Source organism: Falco peregrinus, chromosome 5, assembly GCF_023634155.1.
Source record: "Falco peregrinus isolate bFalPer1 chromosome 5, bFalPer1.pri, whole genome shotgun sequence".
NCBI lineage: Eukaryota > Metazoa > Chordata > Aves > Falconiformes > Falconidae > Falco > Falco peregrinus.
Window position 1 is genome coordinate 61573005 of NC_073725.1, and position 22068 is coordinate 61595072.

Here is a 22068-nt window from a genome sequence, read left to right on the forward strand (position 1 = left end):
TTTGTATTTAGAAGAAATTCCAAGTTTCTTTTATTTGAGGAGAAATAAAAGAGTAGAACATCAGTATAATGTTAATATTTCAACTATAAACATATATGAAATTAAATAGTATCAAAGCTATTTGGTACTGATACCACTATGTGACATCAGTCCTGCGCTCCACGACACACAGACCCATTTGCTGCCTGGCTCCTTTGTGCTTCTGCTTCATCCAGGCTGCGTGCTAAGGACTTGCTGTTATTCTGTAGGTGGTTTCACTGCTCCAGCAGCAAGGGCAAAGACCTTGAAAAAGGCTGTTACTCTCTCACTCCTCTTCCTGCTATTCTCCCATTCCCCAATGAAGTGTCAAGCTAGCACAGCTGCCAAGCATCGAGAGGCAGACGAAACCTACAAATCTTAGTAAAGGACTTGATAAACAGTAAATTGTATTAGGAACACAGAATCCTGCATGGCAAAGACCTTGGAACAGCTGAGGCTGGAAGGGACCTTTGGACTCAAGGCTCCTACTCAGAGCAGGTTGCTCAGCACCTTGTACAGTCAGGTCTGGAGCATTACCAAGGGTGAACAGGCCAGAAGCTGCACAGAAGTGCCAGTGTGCCCTGCTAGTGCCTTTGGACACAAGTATGAGACTGATTTCCCACAGAGAGTCACCTTCTTTGGTGAGATTCAAAAACCACCTGGATGCAATTCTGTGCAACCTGCTCCAGGAGAATCTGCTTTAGCAGGGGGTTGGACTAGATTATCTCCAGAGGTCCCTTCCAACCTCAAGCATTCTGTGATTCTGTCTCACCACCACTGCTTGAGTTGGGCCGCTAGGAGACAGAGATCTGTGATGTGAAAATCCTCTGTCCAAGAATTTAACAGTGCTGTGAATACAGCAGAAGACTCACGTATTACTTGTTATTACTAGAAATGTTTTGTTTCCTGTGCTGCCCAGCTAAGTACTGGAAACAGTTCAAGACGGTAACTGTCTATTCTGAGATGGTAATAGCTGCTGACAGAGCAGTGAAGGCTACTCAAGCAGACTGGAAGAAGTTCTCAGGACTTTCATAGAGACTACTACATTACGCCAATTGTATGAAACATTGGCAGTGACGTTATGTATGTCTGGGGTACCTTGCTGAACTGCAGTGTTAGAGGACACAGCCTAAAAAAATTCAACAGGGCTTCACTCTCCTCCTGTTTGGTGGTGACAACAGTCTATGACTTATATCAGATTAACAATTCTCTGAAAGGATATATTATAAGCTACAAAATAATGTAATCAGAGCTAAATATTTTCTTCATTATATAATTAGAATACATTATTTTTATTGGCCTAAAGACCTATCTGACAAAGATCTTGATCTTCCAAAAAGCATTTGAGCTAGATTAGGAAAAATCTTTTTACAGTCAGTCTTCCCAAAACAGCAGGAACTCTATGCTACAGAGCATTGCACACAGATGCTTTTTACAAACACCTATCGTAAAAACAGTAAATGACAGCACTGCACAGTATTATTACTTCTACACTGAGTTTCTTCTTCTCTGACTTCTTGGCAGGATAAATATTTCCTTTTTATTGCTTGTTTTTCTTGGCAAGACAAAGCAAACAAGAAAAAGCACTGTTCGGGGGGGGGTTGACTTCAGACTTTAATAACTCCTACTTACAGCCATCTTAATCCATAGCACACTGAAACTGGTTAATTCAGTGGTAATTAACTGGTAACCTCAGGATGCACTGCTATTAATTGGCCAAAACTAGTGGGTAAAAAAAAATAAAATAAAATTATAACTTGCCTTCTTGGGTTACCTGGGAAACTAACCTGCAGAAGTACAGATGTGACAGGGATATGTAAAAAACTAAAACCAGGGGAGAAAGTAATTTATTCAGGTATCTCTTAATATCAGGGACAAACCCATGAAAATGGCAGATTAGTGGAGACTTTTTTCTAAATCCCAATTTCGTATCATCAAAAAGGTGCGTTACAGCAGCAAAGGGGAATAACTCTTTATCAGCTGTCAAAGAATTAAGAAACTCTTTTCCTGAGAAAGGAATCTGACATCTCAGACAGTTGGGTCAAAATCATATAAAAAAGCACCACTTAAGGTGGGACGGCAGGGAAGAAGCATTACATTTATGGGATGTTTGTTCAATATATGGGTTCTATAGCCCAACTGCTGTTAAGAACACTCATGAGCTAATGGGCCTTTTTGTTTTAAACACTAGCATCTAAATGCATTCATTTAACACAATCAAAGATTCTTTTTGTCCATGGTAATTTTGTGGTAAATCTCACCAATGCCCTTGACAAGAGGCACGCAAAGCCAGACTGAATGAGGAACTGCTGACTCCCATGAACCGAAGTTTACTCCCCTGTACTGACACAGTGAAAGCCGCTCCAGCTGTAATGTAGCATCCTTTTCAGGTGCTGAGGGTTTTGGGTTTTTTTGTTATGTGGTTATCCAATACACGTAGTTAGAAAAACCAACATATGATACAAGTATTTATTTCTGTTTACCTAAGCAACTTCACTTTTTTGACTCACCTGTGACTTGTAATGACCAGGGGTGGCACTTCGTCTGACCATGTCCTTGTTACCAGTATACAAGTTCTCTTCTCTGAAGTATGCAGCATTGCCGTGCAAGCAGAAATTTAGAATCTTACAGACAGACTTAGCCTATTTAAAAGCAATTAAAAAGGAAGGGAAAAAAAAGTGCTATAATTATCAGGTCTGCCAAAGTTGTACTTTACGCATGAAACTCATTTCTAGCTACCCACATTGCTCCCCCCGCCATCTCTCCATGTCACACCACCCACAGCTCTTCCAGTACACCTACATCTTACACATTTGCAGAACAATAACGATGTTGCTTTATTGCTGTGAGATTCCACATGACAGAACAGCTCAGCAGATACGAAAGTTGCTGACCACAGGTCACATGGAGTCCCGGAATGGCTAAGCCAGCTGCACCAAGATGCAAGATGCACCTCGGATCACACAGGCAGAGGCACACTGCCTGACAAAGCTCATCTCTTCAGCTTTATCCTGTCACACAGACAGATAAATCACACAAGTCCACATCTATCACACCAGTACATAAGCTCACCCCACGATTCTGCTCAACAGCACACATCTGACACAGAACTGAACATCCATCCCCATCACATCCTCAAGTACCTAGGACTGCACCCATTTAAGGGTTCCACTCCATCTTCAGGCTCATAGCTTCTGTCAACAGCAAAGGCAAGGTTGGCTCCTGTGACACATTGCTATCCAAAACCAGGTGTGATAAAAGCATGTTCCCAAGAGCGCTCTAAGTGTAACATGCTGATTCTAAAATCCTGCCCCGTGCTCTCCGCACATCCACTCGAACCCATTACAGTATAACCTCCTACACCTCCCCTATTGAAAAGCAGATTATCAAATTGCTGCTGCCTGTCATGCTCACACTCTGCACACGTGCCATTCCTCCAGATTCAGCCATTTGCATTACATGACACAGCAAAACAACGTCCCAGATTAGCAAGTCAATGCGCTACACAAACGTAAGGCTTCATCTTCACTGACACAAAGCTTTAATAGGTAGAAGCAGCGAATGGGGGAAGGGCTGCCTTTATGATTGATATAAATAAGGTGAAGCTTTATTATGATAAATTCTTAACAAAGCACCTGCTCCTCTCCTAAAAGTAATAACATGATGCCAGACTATACCCACATCCAGCTGTGGCTGACCTACCCTGACCTGCTGAATGGTAGAACTAAGCATTTACCTAATCTGATGTTCAATCTGAATTCTGCCACAATGATTTGTTCAACCCCCAGTCAAGTTTCCACTCTTCTCTTTTCCAAGGAGCTGCTGGAAACAGGTCAAGAGCAGGATGAAATAGTTAACCCATTCTTGATAGCTCATTTTTCAGGTTTCCTACAGCATTTCCATCACCATGCTGCAGAGAAACACACTCAGACCAAAAGGAAAAGGAAACTCTGCATCCAGGAATGGGTTGTAGAACAGTTCAGTGAAATGTCCATGTAGATACCTCAGTGCTTCTGGGAAGCACTCAGCTTGCTGCTCTTGTGCCTGTTGATCTTCAGTACAATACACCAGCTGTATTTCAAGGGAAGAGCTGCAGCCGTACCACCCTCCACGCTACAGCAAGCTCCATGGCGCACAGACGGGAAGATGAGGCTCCCTGTATTTAAGCTAAGGCAGCAGGCTTTGCACTGAAATGACTCAGGTGTGCACAGTTGCTCCTAGGTGCTAAGTTAGTTACACACAGTTTCCTTGCAGAAAAGATGACTGGTAATATCTTTATACCACTCATGATGTTCAGTCAACTTGCTTCTAAACCACCAACCTTAACTGATCTTTCAACGACTTGTGATTTTTTAGCTTTCTTCCGTCAAAGCAGACTTCATCATGCATGTTAATGATTCAGCTAAGCACTCCCTCTGTGACACAGTGCAACCATTCAAAGCTTTAAAAGTGGGTTTCACCAAAGCATTAGTTGATACTGGAAAGCCCAAAAACCCAACCTGTTTATATCTTGAAATAGGAATGACTTCAAATCATGGGAAACTTTCAGAGCATTGCAGGTGCTGCATTAGGCTTCACAACCTATGTAAGAGTCCAACCAAAGCTTAGAATTTACACAGCTGTTCAAAAAAGGTAAAGAGTGCTACCGCTGTGCTCCAGCCCATACACCCTCTTTCAGAGAAATGGATTTTCCATGGTAACTTTCTGTGGCTTTCACTTAGCTTTTAGGGGCTGATACAAAGGCATATTTACTGCACTACTGGTAAATAATTCTGTCCTAGAAAAGCATTTGGGAGTATCTTCAGGATATGGGGCTGCTACGTTACAGCTTTGGTAGAAACCACTGCTTTAACTAAAGCAGCACTGCCAGTTTGCTTTTTGTAAAACTGACAAAGAAAAAATACTCATTGAGTACTTTAATATCAAATCCTGAATCTGTAAATAGTTTTAAGTTTATTTTCTTTCGACATTGTTCAAACAAAAAGAACTCTACGCAAAAAGACAAATGTCCACAGCACACCATCAGAAGGAAAGTTGTTTTATCTGCAGGGAAAAGTGATGACTGGCTTCCTACACATTCATGCCCCATCCCAAGCTCATTGTAACAGCAGCCGTGTCCCCACCACATCCTCTTGGTCTCCCCAAGTTTCCCCAGTCCTTCCCTACCCATCCCAATGGCAACCAGCTAGGAGCTGGGGTGTTGGTGGATGAGAAGCTCAACATGACCCAGCAACGTGTGCTCAGAGCCCAGAAAGCCAACTAAATCCAGGGCTGCATCACAAGAAGCATGGCCAGCAGGTGAAGGAAGGGGATTCTCCTCCCCCTCTACTCCACTCTCATGAGACACACCACCCCCCCCCACCCCCCCCCCCCCGCAGTGCTGCATCCAGCTCTGGGGCACCAACATAAGGAGGGCACAGACCTGTTGGAGCAAGTCCAGAGGAGACCATAGAGATGCTCAGAGGGCTGGAGCCCCTCTGCTGTGCAGACAGGCTGGGAGCGCTGGGGCTGTTCAGCCCGGAGAAGGGAAAGCTCCGGAGACCTCTTATTGCAGCCTCCCAGTACCTAAAGGGGCTGACAAGAAAGCTGGAGAGGGGCTTCTTACAAGGGTGTGTAGTGATAGCACAAGGGGGGATGGCTTTAAACTGAAAGAAGGGAGATTAAGATTAGCTATTATGAAGAAATCCTTCCCTGTGAGGGCGGCGAGGCGCTGGCACGGGCTGCCCAGAGCAGCTGTGGGTGCCCCAGCCCTGGCAGTGCCCAAGGCCAGGCTGAACGGGGCTGGGAGCCACCGGGGCTGGGGGAAGGGGGCCCTGCGCGTGGCGAGGGGGTGGGAACTAGATGATCTTTTATGTCCCTTCCAACCCAAACCATTCTAGGATTCTATGACCTAATCCTCCAGAAAAAAAAATTAAAAATCTATATGAAACATTACCTTAATATCATAGGGAGATTGTGAGGAAGGCCTAATTACACTACCTGAGGATTTACAAGTACCAGAATCAGGTTACATGGGAAAACTTCTGTTAAGTCTAAAGACCCACACTTCTCTAACACACCTGGGTTTAACTTTTATATTTAGGCCTATCTGCTTTACAAAGCCACACAGCAGAAAGTTTGTTGGGGAAGAGATTCCAATCCTCAGTTCCACTTTTATGAAGCCTTACCCTTGAACCAGTATACCAGTATCTCTGTGAGGTTCTTCCTGAGCCAAAAAAACAACAACCCACAATCCAAATGCACAGAACATTTCTACAACATTTATATTAAAACTTCAAATGTCAATTACAAGAAATTAAGCATAGTAAGCACTCAGGACACCATGTGATACAGATTTATCCACTGGGAACTGTGCCTATGTATGTGCAATTATTATAACTTCAGCCTACCTAAAGTCAGTAATTTCAGAAATTCAAATTTGTAACCTCCCCACTTACTGCAATACTTGCTTTATTAATTTGAGAAAATAAATTGCCAGCAGGTAGCTTAGAAATAAAGCCCTGATCTGCCATTCATTTAAAGTATTAAAATAAAAAGTTACTGATGTTGGTTTTAATGATAGATTTTTATACATCTATCACTCTAGCTGTGGTCCAAAGCCACAAGTAGTTTGAACATCAGAGTCCTACTACTTCCAAGTACTTTTGCTCGCAAAAATGACTGAAGCTTTCTGCCCTTACTCTGGAGTTTCAGAGGATGTTTTTTGTTTATGAAATCCATAAGACCCTAATTCCCAAATAAAAAAGTAAACCTTCATGAAACATTAACATCAAGTTGCCAGTTTTAAAAACAGCGAACAGAACTCAGCTGCAATGTCACTAGCCAAAAGCTCAAATTTGGGACTGCTAAGGGACAGTTTTACAAAGCTGGCAAAAGACAGCTCCTTTAATGCATCTATCACTAAACAGCCTACAACATTCAAAATACCTAGTCAGCAAATACACATTTAAGGATTTGAATCATGTAATTCAAGTGCACTGCAGGCTCCATGGAAATATAAGGGAACTTAATGCCAGCCACCTCTCTATATATATTCACCTTCAGTTATGATTCTTACCACGTGCCACACTCCACTATCTCCTGGTAGACCAGGGAAGCACAAGGGACTATTAAACAAAGAGGTACAGAGTTTTTAACTGAACTTCACTCACTTGTGAGCCAACCAATCCAAAGGCAGCTTAAATGCATGATTTGTAGATCATGTCCTTTCAAATACACATTGCTGTAAAACAGGATTATTAGTATTAATACACCCTCAGTATAAACTTTTCTGGTTAGGAATATAATCTGAAATTACAAGGTATTTTCCCAGATTCGTTTTGACACATGGACTACCTTGTACAATTTAAACACCATAAAAATCAAAGTGTCTCTGCAAATATACTTTCAAACAAAAATACTGAAATTATCAACTACTGAATGTGTAAAACCAAACTTTTTGGAGTTACTAACTGGCATATGTGGCCAAAAAGATAGGATTTTTTTAATCTGTTGCATAAGGATCTGTACACGCGATATATAGTTATATAGAGATTTGTATCTTAATTTCATTAAACTACCAAGATTAGATATAAAGCTACTTTTTGACCTACTCCTCACTTTCTGAAATTCAAGTACTAAGTAGATGTCTTCAAGACTGCAGACTTGAGCAAACACTGTTACAATATAATTTAACAGATCTAAACTATTTCTACAGAGAAATGAAAGGGGATCTATTACCTGCTTGAGAAGTTATTACATTTCTCAGAGAAAGGATGACAGTTAAGTATTTCCAAGTTTCCCATCCACTTCCTAAGTCTTTCCTCATTGTCCCTGTTAGAAGACTCTGGTGGTCAACACAAGACATTTGTGTTTGGAGAATTATGTTTTTATCAGATGCTTGCAATACGCGATCACTTGAAAGGCTGGCACCATTCAGGCGAATAAATCATTACACTCACTCTGAACTACAGCAACACAAGCAAATATTACACTGCAGACATCACTTTGCTGGATTGTTTTCCAGCTTTCTAAAATATCAGTGTCACTCCAGACACCTAGCATCTGTCCTGAAGAACAGAACACACATAGACCTCATCCCCTCGCAAGAATCAACTTCCACGGAGACAAACCTGCACAGATGTTACCACCAGCCGTTCCCTGCCCGCATTCCTCCCGCCGACACAGGCCACTGGGGAAGCAAAGGCAGCGCAGGCACTCAAACATGCCAGTTGCACACACCAGAACACTGCAGCAGCAGCTGATCCCGGTGCTTTCCAGCCCGGTGGCGTAGCCCACACGGTGCTGAACCGGTGCTGCTGCCGCACCTCCTTTACCTTCCCTAACACTGCTGCCATGGGACCCACGCTACACACCTCGGTTACTACTCGCACACGGAAACTGTTGCCAAGCTATGATAGCGTCTCTCCTCCACCCCTTGAAACTGCAGGACAAAAACAGCAGAAAAGCAGCAAGCGGATTTGGGGCTGTGGGCAAGGAAACAGCCCCTAGAGACAAACTAACAGCACTTGCATTAAGCAATTACTCCACATCGCTATTCCAACAGAGGAATCTCCAAGCTGCACCAACACTACAATAAACAGTGCAAATTGCGTGCCCTTAAATGTCACCTCTTGTTTTCTTCAGATACACACCCTTTCAAATACCTCTGCAGCAACTGAAATCCTCCCCTAGTAAGCAAAGATTCCACACTGCCAAAGGCCCTGCTACAGAAGTGAAAGAAACACCAAGCTTACATTTTTGGTCTTCTTGCTTTACAACCAGTCTCAGCCATGTAATGTCTGATGTCACTGGAGTACCAGTATGTGGAAGTACTATGGGAATTGTAGTCTTTCCTCTGTTGTGCAATAACTACAAGGTACAGGATCCAGGACTGCAACTGTGAGCCTTAGGAACTGTCCCCTTCACACAGAGGCTTACAGGGACTGCCCAAGAAATACAGCTGAACTGGGGTACCTAGCCTGGACACGCTTCTCAGCTGGGAAAGAAGAAAAGTATGTGGGAGGTTTTGAAATGCATCTTCTCCTCCTTCCCACACAAGAAATAATTTCTAAGCAATTACTCTCAAGTGATCACATACTTCCAAAACCATTTAAGCTGTAATCAGCAACCACGACCCAGTGAGGAAATTTTAATTGCTATAATACACATATAATAAGCAATATATGTATAAACATTCTGCTTAACAGTACAAGAGTTCTTATGACAAGTTCATCATCTCTTCTGCCTCTGGGGTTTTGATATTTCCACATGAAAAAATAATTCACTGGAATTAATGTTTTTTGTCAGCAGTGATGAAGCACTTGCCACTCCTGTTCCAAGCTCCCCACTGAAAACCATCATTCGGCTCACCCCAGCTACGTAACTACGAAAGGCTTGCAGGGAGAGCAAAACAAGCCCTATGCTTCCTGTAACAAAAATTTAAAATAACCTTTATTTTAATTGACAGCTTGCTTTCATGCTAAAGTGCTGTACCTCACTCACCTTCTCCCCACTTCCAAACATATTGTTGACAGTTACGTTATCAGGTTTTACATATTTTTCCTTACAAAGATAATTATTTTCCCACAACTCTTTGCCTTAACTCAGATGATGAAATTTCATCCTTCCCACACATCACCGTATTTTTAGTACTATAAAAAGAATGAAAATTTAATTTAAGCAAACAAAAAAATCCAGAGACAATGGAAAAGGCTAACAGAGTAATTTTCATCTTTTTGAAGAAAACACCAGAAACCCTACAAAATATATATTATATTATATTATACAGTTTAGTTGCTCGGAAGTGTAGTCCATCATCAGTCAAGCATTAGTCTTAAGACTAGAAAAAAAGAGAAAGTAGAGGGCTAACAAGTTTGGCTAACTTTTTTAAAAGCAAACCTCAAGCTGCCCTTCAATATACACTTAAGTCATCTGAGTTAAACCTAAAAACACAATGTTCACCCTGAACAATACAACTGCCCCTAAATGCATCTTACAGAAGATGAGAAAACTCCTATGACAACTAGAAGTGTTACAGTGGAAATCAGAAAACCATTTGGTCTTAAGCTCTTCAACAACTTAATGCAGGTAAACTAGACAGAAGATCCTAAAAGGGAGGGGGGGGGGGGGGGGGGGGGGGGGAAACAAAACCCAACCCAAAATGCACACACACACACCACTTTCCCTAGAGTTTTTCTTCTGTTCCCAAGGCATTTTCACTAAGTTACGGTAACAGCACCTTGTTCTGTGAAGTCCTTCCCTCACTGCTGTCACTGTAGCACTTACCACTGAAAGCACATAACCTTCCCAAAATGTTGTTTAAGGGTATTCCATATAGCTTTTCAGACACAGGAGTAAATAGGAAATGGTTACCCCTCCCTAAAAACCTCAGCCCTTGTTTACATTATTGCTGTTCTCCCTCCAGTTTCCACAAAGCTGTAATGGTGGGCAGACTGTGGCTGTCCTCCTCCAGTTTCTCCAACTGCCTGATATAAGCACAATTTTAGAATGATAACATATATAAACACGACACAGGAAGCTTTTAGACCCTTTTCCACATTTAGGTTTTTGGAATAGCATACTTGCACCAATGCTGCCAATAGTACACACTGAATTAATGTGTTTCAAGAAAAAAAGATCAAAAATCTCAAGCCACATTGACAAGGGATTAAAGAAAACTGAGAAACCACAAACATCGACAGTGTTATGGCAGCACAGTACTAAAGTACATGCACTGATTTTAGTGACGTGAGTAGACCCCAGTAGCTTCAAATTAAGACTGACAGCAGAATTTCACACACATTTGGCCTGGGCAAGACAGGGGGGGGGAAATAAATCCAGACATGAATCCACAAAAACACTTCAGACATAAATTATTTCTGCTAGCTTGAGAACAGCATGTTACAGAAAAATCAAGACAGCCTTTTCTGAAGGGCTCACAGTCTCTGTAAAAGCAAAATACCGCACAGGCAAACATGGTTGAGAGAAACGTTTGATGTCAAAATGTAGCATACCTCTTTGCTACCATCCAGCTGAAACTGTACACCCAGTAATAGTCTTAGAAAGTACCTACAAGCAGTAGTAGGTACACTGTCCTCTCAAAGTAACATGTAAAATGCCCCTAGTGCCCACGCAGAACCATGTAAACAGCACATGGCTTCAGTAGCAATGGTTGGGAACAACAGGACAAAAGCTGCCAAATTCCCCTGCCCTGAAAACACTGGAGAAAACAAGCCTGATGGAAAAGGAGGATCACCACAGGCTGTGAAGAATAAATCATATCTGTGACTCTCATCTGGGCAGCATTCAGACACCCCCTGAAAATTTCAAAGGTTTCAGCAATGCGTTAACAGGGGGCAAACATACTAAAAATACTAATATTAAGCTAGAAGCATTTGTAAGGGCTTTTTAAACTTGTTATCTTCAAGTAACTCAGTGTGAAGGTGTTGCTCACACACAATCTCCTAACATCAGCCTGGCCCCAGCAGCGTGAATGCATTCCGGTAATGATCCATTTAAAAGAGCAGACCGCAATGATTTTAGTAACTCAGTCGAACATCTATTTATACAGCAGACTTAAATAGTAGCAGTCATTCTTCCCGACCCCTTACCATACCGAGACAACTTTTTTGGCTTTTTACTGTGACAGGAAATGTAAAAAACCATAACAATTAAATCAGACACTGCTTCCGGGGGTGGGGGAAATAACCAGGAGGGAGAAAAAAACAAAACAAAACAAAACAACAAAAAAAAAATTTCCTGAAACCAAAATATCAGCCCCTCCGCAGTTTCTGAAAGGGACTCCTGCCTTGCTCCATTGGGATTTCGAGCTATACTACTTGCTTATTTCACAGCTCTCTTTATCTCCGTGCAGAAACGTCACTGGGGTTTGGTGCCAGCAGGGCTCACGGCTCTGTAGCTCCCGAGCACGCACATACCCGTCAGGGTACGTGTGACAGGCAAGCGGACGAGGAAAACAGCCTTGTACTTTCGCAGATACGTGCTTTAATCACCTTGTTCTGCTCTACCGGCAGCCACAGGGGGTCCCCTCCCTCCAGGGGAGCCCACCAGCCGCGCGGCAGCTCCTCACAGGGCACAGGCCGGGTTCCTCCCCTCACACAAGCGCAGCGCCTCGCCACCTCCCCGGCCGCCGCACACCCCCTCAGCTCCGGGGCCCCGGGCCCAGCCCGGCAGCAGGAGGGCAGCCACGACGCCTCACCTCTGCCCGGGAAGCCCCGTCAGGCCGAGCGGCCGCAGGCTGCGTGCTACCCATCACCATCTCTATCCTCCCTCCCGCCGTGAGGGGCCGGGCCGGCGCGTGCCGCCAGCACCGCCCCCCCCGCCGTTACAGCCGCCCCAACAGCCGCGCGGCGATCGGGCGGGAGCGGCAAGGGCGGGAGCGGGAGGTCAGCGGCCGCCGGTGGGAGCAACCACTGCGCGGGGGAAAGGGGGGGGGGGAGGTTGGAAAGGGGAGGCGCGAATCATTGTGCAGTGGGAGGGGGTAACTGAGGCAGCGGGGGGGGACACACACTTAGAAAATGGGGACTGAGAAGGGGTTGGCCCCTCGGACAGCGGGTCCCTGTTTTCCAGCTCTATTTAGGCTGAGACCTGAGCAGCCGCCATGCTGAGGGAAGCGTGAAAACCTGACAGAACTGCATCACAGCAGCGCCTGGTTTCTTTCCCGAGGAGGTGGAGGGGCCGTGTGGGCTTGCTGCTGGGGGCTTGTTTCTCATCATTCCCTCATTCCTGCAGAAATAAGTTACTAAACATGCTGCTGAGGAGGCTGCGGCCCTTTGGCTGACGTGAGGAAGCGGTGGGTTGTTGGTAACCCCTTTTTTGGCTGGCCCCACCATGGCTTCGGTGGGGTTCCCCAGTGGGGTTCCTCTCTGTTCTTCGTTTGGCCCCACCTGTGCTGGGGGAGATTTGCTCTGCCATGGATCATCAGCCAGGCAAACACCGCTGCAGAATCGATCCTGCGCCCGCACGGCTAACAACCCGGCCTCCCAGCCCCAGCCGACGATGGAGCAGGCAGTGAGGGAGAATTACAAACCTGAGAGGTTGACGTGGATTGGGGCTGCCCAGTTCCTGCCACGTCCTTTCTCCAGAATCTAGTACCTCTTTATTTTTAGTACCACCTTATTTTGCACCCTAATCCCCCACACTTGTAACCTGCAGCTGTCAAAAAGGCTTTCAAATACGTTAAATGTAATAAGTAGCTAAGGGTAATTTGCTGATCAATCAAGTTAAGCAAGAGGAACGAACCCATTGTGGTGGTCTTAAGAACTTCCTGTTTAACAAGAAGAGACATGTCCACAATGTTATCTTGCTACACCAAACATGGGAACGTCCTGTTTGACAAGAAACCACGATAACAGAAGCAGCAGAGGGGCCTACCGAAGATGTCAGAAGCGACCTTGGTGAAGATAAAAGAGCTGCTCAGCTTGCTTGAATTTGCGAGCCTTAGGTGGAGCTGCGACTCCCCGGCCACCCAGCGCGCTGCTTTTGCTTTCCTGCCTTAATAAAGATTTAGTGAATTTATTTGGACTCAATTTATTTCAATTTAACTATAACATTAAGAAGACAAAAGAAACGTGTGTGAGCCAGAAAAGATTCATGGCTTCCCCAAACAGAAGAAAAGTAGTGTTTATTCAGGCTGGGCGCATACCGATACAATAAAACTATTCTGAGGAGACTTTGCACAATGGGTGGCAGAGGAAAAGCTGCTTCTGGCAAAGCGGCATCAACATGGGCAGCACAGTCTCGCCTTTGTCACATTCACAGGATCCAGCAGGGGTGAAGCACTGCAGTTTCATTTTTTCAGCAGAAAGACTTTAAGACTCAAACCTGACAAAGGGGTGACGAACAATGTAAGACGTGTTTCTTGTCAGCAAGCAACTGAAAAAAATATTGTTGTGTATACTCACGTAAGGCAAAAAAAAGGTAGCACCTCTTTCAGACGAGTCACATATAAATTACTGCCACAGTAAAATTTTAATGAGATATTCTACAGATTCATTTTACAGCAAGCATAAAGAATTTTAACCAATATGAGCATTTTTCACAGGCAAATTTCCTTCACAGTAACAGTGACACTGCAACAGTGGCAGAACATGCTTTGGACGGTTTTTGTTACAAACGTGCATGCAAGAGGAGGTTTTTGGTCAGAATGGGATGTCACCTGTTCATCTCTTTCATCACGCCCTTCCACACACACGTCATTCCAAGAGCGCGCACGTAATGGATTTATTGTAATACAAAAATACATAGGGCTCCTATAAATTACTGCAGGTTGATGGGGTTAGGAGGCACAGAGCTGGTTGGCTTTGGGGAAGCAAAGAGGAATACATTGACTGCAGAAGCAAGAAAAAGTGTGAAGGCAGAAGAGCAACAGGAGACAGAAAAACACAGCAAAGAAATGCTGAAGTACTGGGCTGCTCTGAAAACCCAGAGGGGATGGATGGTAGGTGGAAAAAAACTCAGCTAGAGACAGCAGCAGGAATGGGGTTTTGTATGGGGGTTACAGAGAGGTCTCAGAACAAGCGTGGTGGTGAAGCAGTCAGAGAAGAGGATATGGTGAAAATCCTCACTGGGGTACATCAGGCTAAGCCAAGAGAACATGTGGCATTAACTCTTTCTCCAGGGACTGCAGCTTAATGCTGAGGGAAGGAGCAAAGGTCAGAGACTGGGACACACTGTCCCTTCACCAACTTTATGGAGGGAGTGAGGAAAACCCTGCCAAAGGCTGCAGGAAAGTTTGGAGAGTTTTTCTACAAGATGACAGCAAAAAGACACATGCAAAAAAAAAAATCCACCCCTCAACTGTTGCTGGCAACTGGAGGGCACGTGCTTCTAGTAAGGGATTATTCTGCCAAGCACCAGTACACCAACACAATAGCCACTCCAGGGCATGCACTATGCACGTCATTTCTGTAGAATACCACTTTCCTCTTCAAAACAGTTGTTTTCAGTCAAGGAAGCATGCATGACTGAGGTCAGGAGTGGCAGAGGAGCTGGCTGCTGCTGGCTGTGCTCCCTCTGTCGGCACCGAGGCAGGGGATGGGACCAGGATGTTGGAGAGCTTTCCCACCAGGGATGCCTTAAAAATCAAGGTCTGAAATATCAAGTACAAGGTATTCCTCTTCCTGAACATAATTAGCAGTTAGAGTGGTGGGAAAAAACACCCACCCAATCAGCAAGTTTAAGACGAAGCTCAATGCAAGGACTAATTTGCAGTGAACACTTTAGCCTGAGTATCTCTTACACAAGAGCAGCATGGTCTCCATTAAAAGTAAGATTATAATACCACAGAATGGTTATTCCAAACAGAAACATTCAGTGCAAACAACGAGAAAACTCCTGCTCGCTTCAGCCTGAATGCACACTGCGTCCTATGTGGAGCACAGTCTGAGCAAGCACTGAACTGAAAATTTAGCAGGAATCCAACCCAACCACACATGGCACCCCCAAAATAAATGTGGGATAATCTCAGGAGGAGCTGCGCTGCCCTGCATATGCTCTACAGGTCTTCCCATAGCGCTTAACAGATTATCCTCCTGTCCCAGCGACCCACTGCTGGGTTGGGTTCCTGCTGTTTAGTCCCAATTTGAACAATGCGTAATACCCACACCCATCAAACACCACAAACAACAGCTGAAGGCAGAGGCACCTTCCCAAACTTAACACACCAAATATATTCTCAATAAGGCAAACAGTGATTCATCATTTATTTACTAGCCGGTTTTGGCCACCACTCGGGTATACCTGCAGTGAGCTTCACTTTATCACCTCCTATATTTAGGTAGAGTGGTTCATTTATATTAGCTAACCTCAGCAAAGCTATACCAAGTTCACCTCCTCCAACCCGCAGCTTGCCAGCCGACTTTCCCGATTCAGTTAAGATCTCAGCGCCCTCAGGAATGCCATCCTTGGGAAGCGGAGCTGAAAAGCAGACTGGCAGCAGACGTTTGCGAATGACGCCCATGTGGTGGGTCCTGGCTGTCAACTCCTGTCCAATGTAACAGCCTTTAGTAAAGCTGATGCCATTCATGTAGGCCAGGTTTGATTCCAGCGGGAGGGCTATGCCAGGAGGAAGATCTTTCACACCTTCAGGAATTCCTAGGAAAAGAGTAAATGTAAATTTTTCCACAGGTAAATGTGGAAAAATTTTCAGTATTTAAGATTTCTGGAGTATGCTTCCTCTGTAGGTTGTAAAACCAAGAGAACCCATAAGAAGCAACGTGAAATAATGAACTTCTGAGTACTCTGGTTTGGGCCTGAGTGAAATCATTAGCCATAAACGGTTAGCAAAGATTACTCTTAAGGGTAAACAGAACCACACTAGAACCTAACTTCACAAAGCTTACAGCACCTCATAAGCATACTGGTGGAAATTCAAAGCACCTGGAACAATGCAGACTCCCATACAAAGGCATCAATGTACATGTAATGCCAATGGCAAGATCCTTTTCACCCACACTCCCCCACAAGCAGACTTTAATTGACTCAATAAGAGCTATTTTCTTCAGAGCTAAAGAACGTGAGTTGGCCAAAGGTCTTTGCTAAAGCACAAATGCTGAATGTCTGTATAATGAGCCCTTCTTTTTGTGACCAATGACACAAAAATAGTATTTTTTTGAAGCAGAGTGTTGGACCCAGCCTTCCACAGCAGCTGGTGTTTCAGGGAGGCAGCACACCACCACAGTCCAGACCAGTCTGACCCGTTAGCAGCTAGCTTTTCCGAACCAGATGGACTCAGGTTTAAGCAAAGGACTATTGTCTTCCAGTCCGCCCATTAATTTAATCTACTATCTGCATGGACACAGTAAAATCAACGGCAGCTCTGTGCAGGCACAGGGGCTCCTAGGAGTGAGTTCCCTCTCAAATCAACTGTCTGCCCCTTGGCCTCTGAGTTAACTCTGCAAATCCAGTCATACATTTTTAGGAAAGTCAGTTAGGGTGTTTCTTTCCCTTCCTTAGCAACAAGGAAAACACGCAGACTGTGCGTAATCCCCAAATAACAAAATGACTCAAACCACAGAAGTTTCCCTCTAAGAAAATGAATAATCCTGCTTTTCTTTCGCTGTGAGCCTTCCCGACCCACTGCCTCATAATCTTAGTAACAGGAAACTGTACCCAAATACTGACTCAGCCGCCAGACAGAATTATAACTACCAGATCACTTTTTTCCTCAAAGTAGCAAATAATACCTGTATTATTAACAAGCTAAACACACTGAGACATACCAATGAGGCTTTTATAATTTATTCCTCTATCAGTGTACGGACTCTGATAATAACATGAAACTGTGATAAAAAATAAGTTTCCCAAAATCCAGTGACACTGACTGAAAACAGAACTTGGCTTTACCTTGTTTATACCTGTGCCTGTGGTAATCCTGAATGTTTCCAATATGACTCCCGGGGATAATCTCCGATAGATTTGCTCCTTTCTTTGTGATCAGTCTCCAGCCCATGACTTCTGTTCTGGGGTCAGGAGTTAAAATCAGAGCCTGGTCTGCACATTTAGCGAGGGAACTGGCAATGTCTCCAGTCCACTCCCCGGGGATGACGGCCCACAAAGAGAGGTCAAGGCAGGGGGTAATGTTTACTTTCCTCCGGATCTTGTACAGTTTCAGATGTTTTTGTATGGCATCCAGCACGCTGCTGTCACACTCCAGCAGGATGTGCGGCTCTTCTTCTGGACTCTTATGAAGCCTAAAAAAGTAACACCTACAAGGTCAGAAAACCAAACCCTGCAGCAGCGGAAGCCAACATGCTGTATCTTGATCCTGGTGCAAATCTAGATATCTGGGGAATTTCACCAAAGACTGCACGCAAGAGCAACACTCATCTCTCCATAGTGAAATGCTGAATGTTTTCAGCCATCCATTCTACTCCTTTCTAGCAAATACTGCCCTCACCTGTCCTGGGGACAGAACCCAGTCTGGCCACGCAGTCTTCCCTATGCTTATCTGAAGCGAGGGGATTTTCAGCAGAAGGAAAAGCTTCGTTCAGCTGTGCCTTCCATCAGTTACACCGTTAACCTGACCTGACAGTGTGTGCAAGCCTGATTTTTCATTAGTTGACACCATATCCGTGTGAGGTGGCTGTACAGTGTAATTATGTCACATGCCATACGGTGGTGACAGTGACTGGGCACCTGTGAGATAGCGCAAACACCTTGTTTTGGATAGGGCCCAAATGTTCCCACAGGTCTGGGGCCTGCCCTGGGGGCCGCTATATAATTATTAAGCTCATTATGCTTTTCTGTTGGCGAAACTCAGAGACTGCAGCTAGCGATGGAAAATATACAGGGTAAGCGCTTTTTTGCACGTTAATTTATAAAGCTATGCCAGAAATACCGTACAGTATGTGTGACATGGCCGCAGGAACCACCTGCGAGCACGGAGAAACCCGCCAAGGCCGCGCGTTCACGTTTCCATAGCAACAGGACGCGCCCCCCCCCCTCCCCTGGCAGTGGTCTCACCCAGCCCCTCCCCGCCCCTCCGCTTGGTCTCACCTGTAGAGAATGACGTCATAGAGGCAGCGGCCCTGGACGTTCAGCGCATGCGCATAGAGCGCCGCGGCGGGGGGGGCGCTGCCCGCTGCCAGTCGCGTCACGTCGTTAGTGAGCAGCCCCTGGAGGAAGAGGGCGGCCTCGGCTCCCCGCACGTCCAGCAGCGCCCGGCCCAGTGGGAAGCAGGCGGCGGCCCCCGTTCCCCCCCGCCCCGCCACAATCGGCGCAGCCCGGGTAGGGCTGTTACCGCCGCTGCCGTTCCCGCCCTCACCAACATGGCGGCGGACAGGCCGAAGGTTGTCAGGGGGTCCCGCCGCCGTTCGATGCCGCCGCCGCCATCTTGTGTGTGTCCGCGGGGGACGGCGCCACCTGCTGGCGGGGAGGGGGCACCGCGGGCTCCGCCCCTCCCACCGGCTCCGCCCCCTCCCCGCCCGGTCCCGGGTGGGCATGGGCCTGGCGGCGATCAGGTAGCCACCGGGCATGGGCCTGGCAGCAAGTGGGTAGCCCCTGGGCAGGGGTCTGGCAGCCCCCAGGCAGCCGTCAGGCAGGGGCCTGGCAGCCGTAGGGTCGGAGGACGTTGGCAGCAATGCAGAAGCTGGTCCCAGCCCCCGCCAGCTCTGCCCTGTGGCTGTACGGAGGGCCAGCAGCACTTCACTGGTCCCCGGCTTCCCCTGCCATGGAGGGAGTGCGGGAAATGGCCTAAACCAAACCCACCTACTGCAGTTTTGTTGTATGAGTCCTCCAGGCCACCTCTTCCCTGCTGTCCTGGCTGCTCTCAGCGTTCCTGCCCCCTTAATCATCCTTCCCCCGCTGAGCCTTTAATCCCCTGGAAGCCTCAGACAGCTAGGGTACATACCCATTCTCCTCCGGTGATGTTTTGGCTAGTGTGCTGGAAAGTACTTCTCCAAAGGTTCCCGTTTTCCACTCCTTTTTAACACCCCGTAACTTCTGTTTCTGTAGCACCCATCAGCTGCCCCCATCTTCTTCTAATACTCTTAGAAAATCTGTCAGTAGCTCTGTTTTAGAATAAATGATAGTGTTTGACAGTGGGGATTTCTACTAAGCAGCATTGCACAGAAACAAAATCACATTAGAAGCATGGAGCTGAAGGTGCTGTCCGCTTGTCTCTTGCACATTCACTAGTGCTATGGGATGTGGACTCTGAAGGGCCTGGGTAGCCTGGGGTATGGCTGCAGCTCATTAGGCTGGAATTCATCCCACAGTTCAAGAAATGACTGTGAGTCATGCCTGTCATTTGTGATTGCTTTTCTCCAGTTGCCACAATTCAGTTTACAGCCATTCTGCCCCTTGCTGCTGCCAACACCAGCACATGTGCATCTCTACAGAGAAGGGCCTCAGCTGGCCCAGAATGAACCCTGCAAAAAGGAGCTATCAGTGTTCATCCGGACAGGCAGAGCCCTGAGCGAAGGATCTCAATTATCAGAAGCCACAAATGCGGTGGCAGCAGACAGCAAGCTGGCCCTTGGGCTTTCCCCCATGCTCTGGCAGTGATAACCTTATCACATATCCCTGTTTGCAAGGGGGACAGATCAACTCCCGGTGACGGTGAACAATGCGGTGTGTTCACCCCTGAATTCAGCACTGGCCCTGCTCTGGAGGTGATGCTTGTCAAGCAGCTGCACAGGCAGAGCAGGTGAAGAAATGAAGACAGGCAACGAATGTGATTCAAGGTGACCTTGGCATGTGAACATGCTCTGCCCAGCTGTTGGCATGTGCTGTGTGTAAAAAACCGGGCTGAGGAAGCCTGCCTTCCTTTAAACCAGGGCTGAAGATACAGAGAGCTGATGGAGACCAGTCTTTCCTCTGTACCTCTCCACGTCATGGTGAGACCGTGAAAGCTACAGCTTCCTCTTATTCCTGATACTGCACCCATGTCAGCCTGATGAATTGTCCCCCCAGACCTTTGCCGTTTCTAGCAGTGTTTGTGGAAGAAGAGCTGGCAGCACAGGGTGGCAGGGTGACAAGATGCAACACCCCTGGCTAAGCCCTATCCCAAAGGGGACATCCCCCGAAATCCCCTCTTGGTGGAACATTTTTCATCCAGGCAAGTGCGGTAGGGCAACTCAGAAACTTCTCACAGCTAAGAAACTGGTGAAAAAGGACAGAGATTCTCTGTCTGTTCCTCACCAGTCCCTGGGCAGTTGCACAAGCTGATGGCAGCCTCTTGCTCCATCAACTTTCCACTCTCTGCTCTTGCACTGCCTGAAACCCTGCCATGTCTGGGGCTTGCTGGCTGCTGCGGCAGCAGGACAGCCTGAGGCTGTCACCTTCGAGTGCTCATCCTTGGCATTTAGTCATCCATAGCTCATCTGCAGTAGCTTAACGTGAGGGTACCTGCTGTCTCTCTGCAGCCAGCCCTGTGGGATAATGCTGGGATAATAAAATTCATTTTCTCCGGCTTGTTTTCAGGGTGCAAAGCATGAACTCTCATCTATGAACCCACATGAGCTGCAGTTATTCAGCCGTAACCCTGCACATTAAATGCTCCCCAAGCTGAGCCGCTCCAAGAGGTCAGTTGCAGGCAGCCAGCCGCTGAGATGTGGGGTTGTGGTAAAACATAGCAGCACTTCTGGCACAGGGACAATATCCCACAATCTTTGAGAGAAAACCATGGATTGTGGCTGGCCTGGGCAATGCAAAGACCTGTGAAAAGGGGAAAATTGCAAGGACAACTGGCTGGATGCAGAAATAAAGATAAGTGGCAGCTGAGTTTGCAAGGAGTGAGTCTGTGCATCAAAGGGGCAGTTCTGTACTAGCGGGGCTGAAAATGAAGGTAGAGCTGTTAATAACATTTCCCTAGGGAGAGTGATTAGGAGCTAGTGGGCTGCTGTTGACAGGAATACTGTCTGCAGTGTGGAGCCGCTAATGAAAAAGATGAGTCTTGAGATCCCAGAGAGAATGGGACACTGGAGAGTCACTGGTATTTTTAGCCTGGCTTTCTAAAGAAACGAGGAGTTCTGCAATTGCTGTGTGTTCCCAAAACACAGACCGATGGAGGCTGCTTTTGCCATTCCTTCTACTGAGCATCAGACTCAGGGGCCCTATCACTCTCTGGCTGTGCCTTCCCTCATGGACACTGTCCCCCCCACACTCTCCAGCAGCAGCAATTTGGAGGTCACCTGGGGACAAAAGATGAGGCTGCTCCTCACCTCCTCACTCACCAACTCCCTGCTGATGCCAGTCCCCTGAGCCATTGGGGCAGGATGTGGCTGCCTGTGGGTTGGGGAAGAGACCTCTAGCCTGACAGTGAGGGATGAAGGCTGCTGGTGAGGAAGACTTGCTACAAGGTTTGTTTCTGTATGACTGTGGCTAGCACCCACATGAAGCTAAGGTCAGCCACCCATGGGTGCCTGCATGACCAAGTACGGTACCAACCCAACAGCCAACAGCAATAATAAGTTCACCTTATTCTTCAGCCCTTGCTGATTTGAAGGACACCTTGCTATTTAGCAAAGTTTTCCTTTCTCTTGGGTGTTTTACGTAGCATTGCAAAGGATGTGACCTACAAGGCTAAAGTGCTTCTTACTATTGACT

At 46.3% G+C, this 22068-nt stretch overlaps 2 protein-coding genes across 3 annotated transcripts in view; both read right to left on the reverse strand.

Moving 5' to 3' along the window:
• Positions 1 to 12423, reverse strand: part of LOC101924243 (meiosis-specific coiled-coil domain-containing protein MEIOC-like) — a 35849-nt gene extending 23426 nt beyond the window's left edge. Inside the window, exons 1-2 of one of the 2 annotated variants that reach the window (XM_055805257.1) lie at positions 12218 to 12423; positions 2529 to 2660 (exon numbers count right to left, since the gene is read on the reverse strand). The gene's annotated coding sequence lies outside the window, so the exon portion shown is untranslated. Of the gene's footprint in view, positions 1 to 2528; positions 2661 to 8753; positions 8995 to 12217 lie in introns of those variants that run through there. The other variant, XM_013299627.3, reaches the window with a different exon arrangement.
• A 1543-nt stretch (positions 12424 to 13966) lies between these two features.
• On the reverse strand, positions 13967 to 18864 carry IBA57 (iron-sulfur cluster assembly factor IBA57). The gene is made up of 4 exons (XM_055805263.1): positions 18785 to 18864; positions 18517 to 18635; positions 17365 to 17711; positions 13967 to 16113 (listed from the first exon to the last, which is right to left on the reverse strand). Exons 1-4 carry the CDS (start codon positions 18788 to 18790, stop codon positions 15722 to 15724), a joined length of 864 nt encoding a protein of 287 aa, XP_055661238.1. The 5' UTR covers positions 18791 to 18864; the 3' UTR covers positions 13967 to 15721.
• Between the last annotated feature and the right edge of the window lie 3204 nt (positions 18865 to 22068).